General features: G+C 45.4%; 1 protein-coding gene across 5 annotated transcripts; it reads right to left on the bottom strand.

The window, feature by feature from the left end:
- Window positions 1-493: 493 nt before the first annotated feature.
- Window positions 494-8,160, bottom strand: UBXN10 (UBX domain protein 10). 5 transcript variants are annotated; one of them, XR_007770750.1, is made up of 4 exons: window positions 8,046-8,160; window positions 6,066-6,278; window positions 2,819-3,928; window positions 494-2,615 (listed from the first exon to the last, which is right to left on the bottom strand). XR_007770750.1 is itself a non-coding variant. In XM_050931356.1 (3 exons), the coding sequence occupies exon 3, from the start codon at window positions 3,911-3,913 to the stop codon at window positions 3,026-3,028; it is 888 nt and encodes a 295-aa protein (XP_050787313.1). In that variant the 5' UTR covers window positions 3,914-3,928; window positions 6,066-6,238; window positions 8,046-8,160; the 3' UTR covers window positions 2,805-3,025. The 5 variants fall into 5 exon arrangements, 4 of the variants coding, with proteins under 4 accessions (XP_050787313.1, XP_050787312.1, XP_050787310.1 ...); XM_050931356.1 differs by lacking the exon at window positions 494-2,615 and having other exon boundaries at window positions 2,805-3,928; window positions 6,066-6,238; XM_050931355.1 differs by lacking the exon at window positions 494-2,615 and having other exon boundaries at window positions 2,805-3,928; window positions 6,066-6,243.
- Window positions 8,161-14,178: the final 6,018 nt, after the last annotated feature.

Here is a 14,178-nt window from a genome sequence, read left to right on the forward strand (position 1 = left end):
ACGAATGAGGTCAGATTAATTCTATTCTTCCTCAATGTCTCTTTTGATGCCAGGATTTTTCCTGGCATCAGCCTTAGTGGTAACTAAGCACTAAAGGATAAAACTTGAATGAGGTAGGTGCTAAATTTAAATGTTACATGGTCATTAAAGTACCTACTACTTTGTTCTTGGAGAGCCGCTCAAAATACTGCTAGATCTTCCCAGCCAGCCATCCTGCTCATCTCCTTCTCTTATTTTCTCCACTGATTGTCCTTTATCAGCTCTCCGGCCTGGCCTGGCCTGGCCTTGCCTTCAACTTAGCCCTCCCTGCTTACGTCGTCTTCACCAATGAAATATATAGTCCCATTAATTTGAATTCCAAAACAGTTCACTACCTGCCCACAACACAGGTTAACAACTCTTTGTTGTTCCACAACACAGGTTAACAACTCTTTCGTCCTGGAAGACAGAAAAATCGGGTAAAGCATTTGTAGGACTGCTTGAGTGCAGTGATGTATGAGTAGAATTGTGGAAGTCTGACTCCTTTCTCTAGAAAGGCTGATTATTACTCCTGCCCAGATGTGTTATAACCAACTAATTGAACATGCTGTTAAAAGTATGAGGAAATGTGACAGAGTGAAACCTAGTTCATGTAAACCCTTGATTTCAAATCCAAGTTGCACTCAGGAAATCTTTGCTGGTCTTAGGTTCACACTGAAAAGAGTTTATTTAACATTGTTTAAATGTAACATCATACACACATCTCAAACAGTAAACTGACAGTACTTGACCTGGTATTTGTTTTATAGCTTAAATGTGATTTTTTTTTTTCCCCACTTCCCTTAGCCTATTCCTGTATGTCATGTGACTAGCTGATCTGTGGGGGAAGAGATTGTGTCAATCCATAAAACCTGCAGTAGCTACCGAAACAATACTATAGTTTCCAGTGAAGTTGCTCACTGATTTTTTCACAGCAAAGCTCTTCAGGACACTATCCCTATATTCCCTTTATCCTAGCCAAGATGTGACTTGAATAGGTGCATTAAAGTGGAAAAGGTTTGAAAACCAGCTGGACTTCCCTGTAGCGGAGGAAGCAATGGCTGTGGTAACATCTTACAGCGCTTTGGTCACATTTCACAACTAAGTATTTAAAAGGGTAGGAAGCCACCAGTTAATAGCACAGATTCATTCAAAAAGAACTGAACGCTTCGCTTATGGAGGTGGTTTGCATTCTTTAGCATTAGCGGGCTCTTCTATGCTGCAGTGTGCTGGCCGACAACACTACACTCAGTTCTGCCACTTGAACCTGCCATCTCTCACTAACAGAAGAATATGCTGTATTCTTCCATGTAAAAAATGAATCCTACAGTTCATTCCTCCCACTGCTCTTGGCAATTTTCATAGTGAAACATTCTTTCTACCATGTTCTCAAATAGGTTTCTAATGAGGATTACAACTAAGCTCTGATACAGCTGTACCCCCGAAGGCAATTGAGAATGTTTCTAACTTAGTGTAGTCATCTAAATGCTGCTATTGAAGTCAACAGACCAGTGTCACCACTTGCAGCATCATGTGTTAGTATTTCAGCAGCTGTCTTGTTCTATGGGGCTTAATTGCTGGCCTACAAATATTTGCTTTTGACTGAAATTCAGCATATGTGATCACAGTAAAGCACAAATATTCAACCACCCTTTTCAAAAGGTTGGTTTGGCCATTGCGGTGAGGCAAAAACACTGAATTTGTTTCAACTGTAATACTCAAAAGTAGCCTATTATTTGGCAAGCTGTCCAGTCAGGTAACCTGACCCATTCTCTTATTATACAGGGTGTTCAAACTCAGCTACTGCACATGGACAGTAAGGTTTTCCACTTAAAAAAATGTGAGGTTTTTAGCACGTGCACAGCAGCTGCATTAATACAGAAAGACAGGACCAAGCCACTCTACTCGAACAGGTTGATTTGTCTGAACTATAGAAAGAAAATAGCACAACAGTTTGACTTACAGTCTATTTGGTAAATAACAGCCCCACCAGAACTCCTCCTGTATGTATTTAGCCAAAACGCAAAAGCAACAGTGAGTTGCTTAGGTTAATGCAGTTCACTTTAAAAGAACATTAAATTGCTGTAGCAAACAGTGCTGAAATTCAAAGTTACAGCAAGCAATCCACCCTTAACTCTGGATTTCCTGATTTACAGGTGTGCATCACAATCTTATGCACTTGATGAAGAAAGAAAGCTAACAAGTTTTTTTTAAAAAGTCCTCTTTGTATCCATACAGGAATCAGACCACCTTAACCATGACTTTCCTTTTATGAGAAGACAAAGCAGTCATACTCTTGAGGCACTGAGGTTATATGGGAATAGTTTGATTCTTGAATATACTTTACCCTTGACTTTATACTTTTAACACCTCCCAGCAATGTATTTACTCTCACAAACTCAGTTTGAGTTATTGCTTTGAGACCATTTTCTGTGTATTGACCACTGTAGCTGTTCTTGCAGCTAATAAGCTACTTTATTATGAAGATCATTAATATAGCTTCAAGGAATCAAAATAGGAATAAATAGTGCTGCTTGTATCTTCCCAGTTCCAGGTATTATTCTGACTCAGACTTCATTTGGGGAAGTGGTACATTCCTGGAACAAAAACAGAGAAGATGAGACAGGCCGCCTACCACCAGAAGAGAGGACATTAGAAAAGTGGGTCTTCCCAGAAGAATAGAAACTCTTTAAAAAAACATTTAGAAATACTATGAAGCCCAGAAGCTGCTGCCCACTTAAAGTGAATTGTGATTGTACACATGGAAAAAATAGATACTCTTAATGTGGTGTGTACATACACTTTAAAATAAGAAGTATTTCAGCACACTATTTATATACAAGTTGACTTCAAGGGAAGAGCTTGGAAGACAGCAGACTAAGAAGTAGACCACTGAAACAGATCAGGCTGGTTCAGTTCTTAGACCACTCATCAAAGGGAAATCCATGGCATCCAAGAGAGTTGTATGCTAAAGGGAGACAGAAGTTGTGTGAGAATCATTGTACATTTAGACATCTCCATCTTGCTCTTCCTGTAGGATGCACAACACTGACTTGTGTGGGATCCCGCACTCTTGCAGGGACATCGTAAGGTCAGGAAAGCTCCTCCTAGGCACTTCCATCGTTTCAACACTACAGCGTTTGTATTTGGTTGTGTTCTTTTGTTCTGCCACAGCAAGGACTGTCTGAAGGCTGTCTGTTGGCCTGAAGTGATGTTCAAATCTTTGACCAGAAGGAGACCTAACGGCAAGTAGCAATCTTGGTTCTTTCTTCAGTGGCTCCTCCAAGTTTAAAACTGAGGATGACAAGCTTTCCTCTCTTGTTTTCCTTAAAGGCTTCTTCTCAGAAATGGGAGGCTGGACTTTAGAGCATTCCCCTCTAGCCCCTTCATTCTCTGTCATTACACCAGTGGATTTTAACTCTCTGGGAAGAGCTTTGGATTGTTGCTGCTCCTCCTGTCTACTACTCATTTTCAGTTTGTTGGTCTGTTCGATCACTGTTTCCACAGCACTCTTCCCCAAGCCCTTCCTGCTGATGGACGGGAGCACTCTGTACTTATTCAGGGAGGAGGAGGTCCTCAAGGGCACTCGCTGGAGGAGCTCTGGGATTTCATCAGGAGACATCTGCCCTGGTTGGTAAGATGGTTTGGTAGATGATGCTCTTTGATTGCTTGCTGCTTCATAGGGAACTGCTGGCTGAGGGGAGGATGGCACTCTGTAAGAATAGGCCTCCACACTATGGGAGTAATTCAAGCTTGATCTTGTGCGACCCTTGGCAGATTTCGGCCGGGTGACATGCATATTGATGGTGTCTGACCGCCAAATGAAAGCTTCTGCAGTGCCCAAAGTGGTGTTGCATTCAGATGGTACTATGTTCAGAGGTGCTACTGTGGCCATTGCTTCTCAAGACACCTGTAGAGGAGGAGACAGAGGGAAGAAAAAAGTTTACGGCATTTTACTTCACTAGAGTACCCCCGTTTTTATGCTGCATTGTGTTTACCATGATAGTAGGGTATCCTGGCATGTGCTGATTCACTGTGTGCAGGGAGATTACAGAACGGCACTGTTGCTGTGGCATGTATTCCCAGACACTGGCTTTGTAACAGATCAAGGTTCTTTGGTGTAGGGAATAGGCCCGTATGTCAGTAAAACACTATGTTCACTTATAGCGTTGTAGGAAAAACACAAGTGGGTTTCCTCTGGAAGGATCCCAAAGTGCCTTACAAGCTATGTACTCACAACACGATGCAGCCACATCTGGGATGAAGGGCTGTGGTCAGCTGCACAACAGAGGAAGGGAAATGCTGATAAAGGAGACCAGAGCAGTGAAAAGTGCTGTGGGATTTTTAACAGCATGGCAGATAAAGCCTTGGTGGGTGGTGGTGGTGGTTGTTTTTTTCAGGTCTCATGAGAAGGGCCCCCCTGCAGCACAGTATTCCATTCACTAAGATTAGAAGGACAAATGGGTGAGTCAATCCCGCTGGGATCAGAACCATGACTCTCGGGGAGTTCAAATATTAAAGCCAGATAACAAAAGAGAGGTTTTAAGTCTGTTTTACATGGTATATGCTGTATATTGTTTGCACAGCACTATATATTCAGTGCTAAGTGTTCTTACTGTTCTTCAAGGATTTAAAGTAGGGGAAGCCGTTATTTATTTTAATAGATGGAATGGGGTGTTATTTATTACTTGTCTTGCAGTAACTTCTAGAGTCACCAGCTGGGTTTGGGCCTCACTAGTGCTAGGCACCAGACAGTAACTGCTCCAAACAGCTCATTATCTAAACAGATAAGACACACTAAGGGTGGGTGAGAGGAAGTATTATTATCCTTAACCAAGATCACACAAGCCTGTGGTAGAGCCAGGAACTCTTGAGTCTCAGACCAGTGTTTTAGGCAGTCTTTCCTCTCTAAGGGTATGTCTACACTGTACCTTTAGCCCATGCTCCCAAGCCCCAATACCATCCATACACAAAACCATCAAGCGTGTGCTTATTTTGCACTTTGACCCCCCAGCCATGCAAGCAAGCATAGGGTATGAGTTGTACACCAAGCAGTGCTTTAGCTGTGGCTGAAACTTGCCCATTCTGCAATAAGGATGCTACTCATGTAGTCCTTTATGGCCTTCTCTCCTCCCCAGACGACAGGCAAGTTCTCCCGCAATTGACAAAACTGTGAAAGGATCCTAGAGCCTCTCAGCACAAAGAATCATGGGCTCTGCCCCCAGGCACACGAGGGAGTACAGATGCAGTGTGTAGGGCTTTGCTGTGGGAATGCTCACACCCAGGCTAGACAAACCTGCATGCTCCGACCCATACCCAGGATAACTCTGCAGCGTAGCCAACTGTCCACGTGTCAGTTTGTACAAAGGTAAGGTTTTAGTGAAAAACATATAACCCGTTTTTTATTCTGATGTTATTCACTTATACCCTCGCTTGCCACATTCAGTGTGGAGCAGCAGATATGAAATCATTGCTATCTCTGAGGTGTCGATTAAGCTCCCAGTGTGGACTTTTAGGTACGACTGACTGCAGTTTGGCTTTTAAAACATTTTAGAAGTTTCTTATTTAAGTCCTTTGAGCCACTATGGCTGATTCAATCCACTGAAACCTGTCATAAGTGACCAGTCAAAAGACCTTGAAGCTCATTTCCTTAATGAGTGTTACTATATAGGCCTTCTACTAAAGATGGAGTAGAATTCTACTCAGTGACTCTGATCCTCAGCTGCAACGAGACCACTTTGCTCCAACAATTCAAAGCAGCCTTAGAGCCACGGGAGGATTATCCAGTGGCTTAGAGTTAGGATAATGATCCCTGCATCATCCGCTCATTGGGTAAGGGTGGTTTGGCCAAGGAAAAAGAGGCAAGTTTTCCACATGACCTGGCAATCCCTGGATGCCATAATGGTACCTTGAGACCATTGTCACACACTGGCTACCCCAAAACCAAACAAAACGTTTGGAATGACCAGTCTTTAGCAAATGGCAGGTTTATTTGGATTTACACCCTCTGCAGGGAAAGCTGCCCCACCCCTTGCCATCTAACCCACCTTCATAATCCAACGTCTCTTCTCAAGTGCATAAACCGTCTGTTACTCCAAGGGGGATGCCAACATTCATGTTCCACCGTATTCATCAAATTAACTAGCGTTGGAAAACCAGCTGCTCATGGGCCTTTTGCCAGTGATGTGTTATTTAACACCTTGTTTCTCCGCCTTCCTCTCTTGTCTCAGTAAAATGGAAATGATCAGTAAATTAAACGTCTAGCAAAGACAAGGTACAGTCTCAATGTACAGGTGTGCCTTGGCATGCTTTCACTATCAAGCTGTTCTAAGGTGCAATAATCATCACTCAGCCACCTGACTAAGTGATCTATTTACTTACAACACAATAAATGTACAGGCAAGCTGACTGACCGTAATAATCTGGACACAAAATCTAAGTCACCAATAATAATTTCCTAGGAGTATATTAAAAGGGCAGGAGTGTTATTTGGTTTAGAATACCTTCAGATAAACTCCAAGGCAGCAAAATCAGTATGAAGAGCTAAAAGCCATGGTCTTACACCCCTTCAAAGAAGGATTCTTGAACATGGCAAATCAGAATTACCAGCTGTCTAAAAAATATATTGACAGAGAGCAAAATTATGAATAATCCCTTAAGAAATTCTGTGTTTGTGTCTTTTGAGTGCTGGACAGCATCATTTCATTTTAAAATAAGTGCTTAGCATTTAAAACTGTCACCCCAGTCTTTAAACAAGACAGTTTAAACTGGGTTTCTCAATCAGAGGCCCATATTAATAGAGCTGTGCACTGTATTAAGAAGATTTTAAGCCACTGGAGACCCAAGATAGTAGTTACTGCTTTCCCAAAGGGCACAGAAAATGGAGAAGACAGGGAGTTCTTTTGAATAAATGGGTATAATTACTGAGCAAACAATCCAGTACTCACTTGACTCAGCCTTTCTTGACTTTGTGCAATTGTTGCGGCATCGAAAGCTTAGTCCAGGGGAGCCCTAATTCGGTGAGGGCAGCACTGGCAACTAGCCAGGAGCCGAAGGGCTACATGCATTTAGTATATGTTTACACAGTTAGTTAAATCAGCAATAAATGCACAAATCCCCTAGACTGGTGAACAGAAGCGGCATTGTCATTTGAGTGCACTAGTACTCAAACCTGCAGCTGATCTGCTTTGTCCTCATGCTGCATTTACAAGGACAGGGCGCCCACTGGTCAGCATTTAGGACTCCAAAGGATGCACTTTGGGTGTAGTACTAAGCGGCCTATGCTTTCAAAAGCGGCCACTAATTTTGAGGCCTTCGAGTTTTGGGTGCCTAACTTCAGTCACACTGAATGTGATTTTTTTAGCCATGCTGAGCTCCCAGCCAGAGCTGCTCACCACCTCGGAAAATCCATTTTTCAGAATAATACCCCCAGCTCTTAGCTAGCACCTTCCATCAGCTGATCTCAAAGCAAAGCGCCAAATCAGTTCGGACACAACATTTTACAAAGGAGGGTCAGTGGGGAAACTGAGTGACTTGGCCAAGGTTACCCAGCAGGCCGGCGGTGGAGCTGGGAACAGGTCTCCCCTGACTCCCAGTCCCGGGCTCTCTACTAGGTCACGGCTGCTGTTGGGGGAGAGGAGGGAGCACTCAGAACCGGTGGCTACTTTGGGAACGTCCCCTTCCTGTGGATCTACCCTCCAGGGTGCACCCCAGAGGCACTGCCCGCCCCGCCCATCGCCCGCTGGCGGGGGGCAGGATTTGGCGCTTGCGCTGGTGGGAAGGCCGAGAAGTGTCTGTGTCCTGAGGGTCCCCCCCAGCAAGCCCGGGCCGGGGTGGAGAGCGGAGCGGGCCGGGTCCCAGGGGGTGCTCGGCCGGGCGAGGGGCTGGGGCGGAAGGGGGAGTCCGCTGGGGGGGCCCCAGGGGCGGCGGATCGGGGTGCAGGGGGACCCCGGCATACAGTCCCCGGGGAAGGCCCGAGAAGGGCCCGCAGGCGCACACGGGGCCAGCCGGCTGATCCCGTCTCTCACCTCCGCGCCGCTCCATCCGGCAGCCCTCGCCCAGCCCCGCTGGTAAACAGCCCCGCGTTGCCACGGCAACCGACCCCGCCCGTCACCCACTTCCGGCAGTGACCGGAACAAAGCTGACCCCTCCCCGCCCGAACCACAGAGAGCAAAGGGAAGGCTGGCTAGAGCGTCCCTTCAAGGGTGTCCTGGCCTGGGTTCAGCGGGGTGGCCCCCGCCTGGCTGGGAGGGTCCCTCCCAGGCCCCATGTCACCATGGTAACGTGCCCGTGGTGCCACAACACAGCGCAGGCCGGGGGTTGCAGGGGCTCGGCCCCTCAGGGACACGCTGCCTCCTGGCCCCCCGGGAAATCCGCTGCCAGCCCTCTGCCCTTATTGGGGGGCTACTCCTGCTTAGGGCCCCCAGCGGGCCAGCGCTGCCTTGTGGCCCTGGTCCAGGTGTACAGCACCTGGCGCGCATCTAGGGTTGCCAGGCATCTGGTTTTAGTCGGTCAAAGGGACCCTGGCGGCTCAATCAGCACCAGTGACCAGGCCCCTAAAAGGCCGGTTGGTGGCACAGTGGGGCGAAGGCAGGCTGCCTGCCGGCCCTGGCACCCCACGGCTCCCAGAAGCCGCTGGCACGTCTGGCTCCTAGGCACAGAAGCAGCCACTGGGCTCTGCATGCTGCCCCCGCCCCAAGCGCCAGTTCTGTTGGCTGGGAACTGCGGCCAGTGGGAGCTGTGGAGGCACCGCCTGCATGGTGCCTAGAAGCTGGACGTGTGGGCCGCTACTGGGAGCTGCCTGACGTAAGGGTTGCCTGGAGCCTGCACACCGAACCCCTTCCTATGCCTCAACTCCTTGCCCCAGCCTTGAGCCCCCTTCCACACCCCAACCCCCTGCCCTGAACCCCCCCACACCCCAACTCTGTCCCAGAGCCTGCACCCCAATCCTTTGCCTCAGCCCTGAGTCCCCTCCTGTATCCCAAACATCTCATCCCTAGCCCCACCCCAGAGCCCATACCCCCCAGATGGAGCCCTCACCCCCTCCTGCACAGCAACCCCCTGTCCCAACTCAGAGCCCCCTCCAGCACTCTGAACCCCTCATTTCTGGCCCATACCCCCCAGATAGAGCCCTTACCCCCTCCTGCACTCCAACTCCCTGCTCCAGCCCAGTGAAAGAGAGGGTGGGGCAGAGCAAGTGATGGAGGGAGAGGGGTGGAGTGGGCAGAGCCTCAGAGAAGGGGTGAGGCTGGGGGGGTGGGGTAAGGGTGTTATTTTCTGGAAACTGTTTCCCCTCCGTCATTATTTGGGTTTCAGATGGGTATGGTTTGAGATGCAGGTTGTGGGAACTGGAATTGAAACAAAGTGTTCTTTGGGGATCTGTTGCTCCCTCTAGAGCAGTGGTCTCCGACCTTTTTGAATTTAAGGGCAACCCAGGATCTACCCCATCCCTTCCCCAAAGTCCTTCCCTGCTCACTCAGTCCCTCCCCCTCCGTCGCTCATTCTCCCCCACACTCACTCACTTTCACTGGGCTGAGGCAGGGGCTTGGGGTGCAGGAGGGGATGCAAGCTCTGGGCTGGGGCCAAGGGGTTCTCAGTGTGGGAGGAGGCTCTGGGCTGAGCCTAGGGCAGGGGTTGGAGTAGAGGGGGTTTGGGGTGCTGGCTCTGGGAAGGGGCTCAGGGTTGGAGTGCGGCCTCCTGCCGAGCAGCACACGAAGATCCCTCCTTGTGGGGGTGTGCTGGACACTTACAGGAGCAGCATGGGGCTGCGGCAGGTGGGGATCCTGCCTTAGCAGCAACCCTGCTACATCCCTGGAGATCACGATTGACTCGTAGAGTCCCCAGGATCGACCAGTCCATCACGATCGACGGCTTGGTGAGCACTGCTCTACTGGAAACAGGAGGGCTTTGGCTGGATTAAAGTTGTGCGGGGTTTATGCACCTTGTTTTGACTCATTCTGTTGGCTACCCTGATGCTAGAATATATAAATAAGTGCTTACCCAACAGATCTCACACTACGCAGGCAGGAGTAAAATTATTTGGGGCCACAAAACAGATCTACTATGCTAGGCATCATGTCAGAATATGGGTTTGTTCCATCATTGGAGTGCTGCATCACAACTCAGTGATGTTGTTAATGCATCTTCACCAGGTTGGACTTTGATGTGTGGTTTGTTGTGATGGCACCAGCTCCGTTGTCAGTTTTGGGAGAGCAGCGGGATTATCTTTCAGAACCTGCTGCTTTTTGAAATATGCGGTGCAAAGAAGGATATGTCACTTAAAAAAAATAGATGTTTCTGCTCTGCAGTAGGATTCTGTTTAAAGTTCACAGATTTGCACAAAGGCCAGGGTTGAAAATGTAGTGCCACCTATGCAGAGGGTAAAAAGGTCTGAAAAATCAATCACCAAAAAGTAAGAAGGGAAGGAGAGACCAAAGAGAAACCTAGAGGAAAAGAACTAAATAAGGAACCTGTTTCTAAAGAAGATGGATAGAGAAATCCAGGAAATCAGATGTGGGAGGACAGACAAATCAGGAACGCACATGTTTGTATCAGAGTTATTGGGCTTGATTCTCCATTGCCTTTTAACTTGTGTCATTATTGACACCTAGGAAAAGGGAGTGTGAGATACTTCAGAACCAGGATGGGAGCATTTTACAGTCAGTTTAAAGCAACTCTTGCCACAAGTTGCAAGGCAGTGGGGAATTGGGACCACTAACAAAGCTTCGTCCTGAAAGCACAAGTCACCACCACAAAACAACCAAAAGTAAGCACAGATCTAAAGAAAATAATGCACAAGACCAACTAAGGAAAAGAAATAGCATTTGATCTAGATCTAGATTGCAAAAGAATTGTCAGGAGTCCAAAGTAAAAGGATCTTCTAAGACGGAAAAAATACATTTTTTTTAAGTTTATCGTCAGGATTGGCATAATAAATATTGATTTTGCTCCGAGGCTGTATAACATCTCTAAATGTTCTGAATTATTTTTAAGTCTTAAGTTTGGACCTCCATAAAAGAACAGCCCTTTTTAGAATTGTGGAAGCCTCGTTCTTTGTATTTGAATGTAATATATAGCCAAGTTCTCCTATGTTAAATATTGTGCCAGGACCTCAGCTAATGTAAATTGTCATAGCTCCATTGAAGCAAAAGGCGCTATGCCGACTTGTACTACCTGAGGATCTGGCCCATTAACTTTGAAATCTGAGCTGAGATTTAAAAATCTCTAACTATGAAAGTAATATGTAGAGTAGTAACAAGGTAATATTAAATTCAGAATGCTTATCTCAGACTTTAGTGAAAAAGTTAAATTTGTTTAAAAAAATTGTTTTAAGTGACTGTTTATATAGATCACTCCCTCCTTAACCATGATAATAGAAGAGATCAAGGATACTCCAGGGGAAAAAGAAGTAAAATATTCAAACAAACAAATGAGGAACACATAGCAGTGTAAAGACAAATGGTAGTGTTTTGGCTTCGGTTATGAAATCGTATGTTTTGCTATCAAGAATTAACACACAATGGGCCAAACTGAAGTCAGTGAAGTTTTACAGCACGGTTGAATTTGGCCATCTGTTACTTTCTTATTCATCTACAAAGATTTCACATTACAGAGCGGGTTTATTCTATGAGACCATGTTCTGCTGCGGCTTGCTATGAGTAACCCTCATTCCTTGTATCCTGTGCAGAAAGAATAGAACCCCTCGGCATTACCACAATGCTATTGTTTTGCTTTCCAATACGACAAGGAAAATGTTTTCAGTCTCAAATGAAATCTTTTCATTTACATTAAAAACAATTGAAAACACGTGTATTCATCTGAGGCCCAAACCTGAAGTTCTCGCTCAGGACCAGGTTCTCAGCTCCATTTACACCAGCTCAGGATATGGTGTTCAGTTTTCACTCAGTTTCTGGGGAGGATTTACTAAGATAAACTCCCACTGAAGTCAATGGGAGTTTTACCTGAGCAAGGTCTGTGTAAATATCAAAGAGTTAGTTCTGCCACTCTTAGTTATCTTGAATAATCTCTTATTTATACAAGTAGTCCCCTGGACTTCATTGGGACCGTCCACAGTGTAAGGCAGGGCTTTGGAGCTGAGCTCTGGCTCCGCTCCAGCTCCAGGCAAAAACCTGCTGCTCTGCACTCCAGCTCCAGGCTCCGCTCCAAAGCCCTGTAAGCTATTACCTGGTGCAGAGAAGGGTATCAGAATAAGGACCTCAGGGTTAGGGCTTAATTCTCCTTTCATTCATACCAGTTTTACACTGGTGTAATTATATTGAGTTTGATTAGGTTATTCTTGACTTACATCTGTGTCACTGAAAAGAATCAAGCTTGACCCTTTTAAAAAAAAAACTTTTAAAAACTTCAGCACACGTTCAATTTTGAGACCTGGAGGTACTTGTCTGTGTCTCTTTAACCTTCCTCATGTCTGGTAATACAGTCAGCGGGTTGTTTGATCAGCTAGCTGTGTTTTGCATCCTCCACCTGTTCTGTAAGGGTGGGTATGACTGTGCGGTGTTTGTTTTTAAGGTTGTGTCTTTTTACTGTTGCTCAGGCTATACAAATGATACCCGACTCAATACATTTTACAGCTGCGCTGCAGAAAGAAGCATCTGCTCGATATTATTGACATTTTTATATCTATGCAGTTTCTTTTTTCTTTGTAAATGTTTCATGTTAACCAAATGCTTTATCCATAAACAAACATACATCTCTGAATTAAAAGATAACCGGCTCTCCTAATAAGGAGCAACAAATAGGTAGAGAAGAGAAATACAGATAAACTACCCAACCAGTGTGAGAAGGTCAAGGTGTATTGGCACACGAACATAAATGAGGAAATATTGCTTAACAACAAACAGATTACAATAATGTGTCAGATCAAAGCATCTCAGAATGCTTGTCATATTCAAATTTACTGATCTTCCTTGAGCAGGCATCTTCACTTTGACATGTCTGGCACGCAGATGTTTAGGTTTAACACCACTGCCTGCTTGCTGTGTTGAAAAGATCTTTTATCAGTTGTCAATGCAATAATAAACTGCCCCAAATATTATTTAAACTCCGGGCTAATGGTTCAGCGCAGATACACCATTGAAGAGAAGGTTCAATTTTGTTTGCTCTCTGTTTTCAGGTCCATCACAGAGATGAATAGCCTGTTGATATTTGCTGTGTTCATTGCCTGCTGTGAATATAAGAAAGTCTTTCAAACTGGAACATACAATGAGGTCACTTAGGAGCTCCCCAAATACCTGTAGTCCCTGTGCTTCACCTTACAAAATTCATATCAGGTTTTCTTTTTAAGGTGAAGTTATCATTCTTCTTCTTAATACTTAGTGTTATAGTCTTCTCTACACCTTGGGAAGTAGGTGGTGTTATTGCCATTTTTATGGATGAGGATACCGAGGCGAAGGTTAACGGCTTGATTTAAACAACTGCTGAACACCCATAGCTCCTTTTAAATTCCGTGGGAGATGTGGGTGTGAAAACCCTTCTTAAAATCTGGCCCCATGTGACTTTTCCAAGGTCACTGGCGATTTCAGTGTCTGAATTCCTGGGTCTCTGTCCTGTGCACAGATCTCTGGGTTATGCCTTTCTTGAAGGGCTGCAAAGCTTTTGCTAAAAGCTTTGTGAAGAACCTGAAGATTAGTACAGTTAATTTTAAAGGGAAAGCAGTAAATTCCCTTTCACTGCTGATTCCTATGTTTAGGGTTCTGTGTTTTCAATACAACAGTTGCTAATACCACAAGCACCTAATCCAGAGCAAGGAGCTGTTATTTTGTGTGCCATCAGCATCTACAACACCAATGCCAATGTAGAATCATGAACACAGATCCTGGCAGGTGAGTAAAGAGGAAACTGATTTACAAAGATTCCATTTGAGCTTGTGTTTATTGGTAACTTCCCAGACTACACATACATTTTGCTATTGCTCTGGGATTTTAAACTATTTTTGTTAAGCTTTGCAATTTACCTATATCTTTTCTGCTTAATCATTTTGAACGTTGGTCCTAGTCCTACAAAGGGAACATTTCCTTCCCTTCTAGTGAATTTAATGTTTCCCTTTGTTCTTTTGCAGATGTCAGCATGGCACATGGGAGTGCTTTGGAGTTTAACAAAATGATTAAAGCTGCTACTGGGAAATGTGCCATGTTTTCCTAT

This window comes from Gopherus flavomarginatus, chromosome 21, assembly GCF_025201925.1.
Source record: "Gopherus flavomarginatus isolate rGopFla2 chromosome 21, rGopFla2.mat.asm, whole genome shotgun sequence".
Classification (NCBI taxonomy): domain Eukaryota; kingdom Metazoa; phylum Chordata; order Testudines; family Testudinidae; genus Gopherus; species Gopherus flavomarginatus.

Coding starts and splice junctions, on each gene's coding strand:
- UBXN10 (XM_050931354.1), bottom strand. CDS start 3,913: ATGGCCACAGTAGCACCTCTGAACATAGTACCATCTGAATGCAACACC.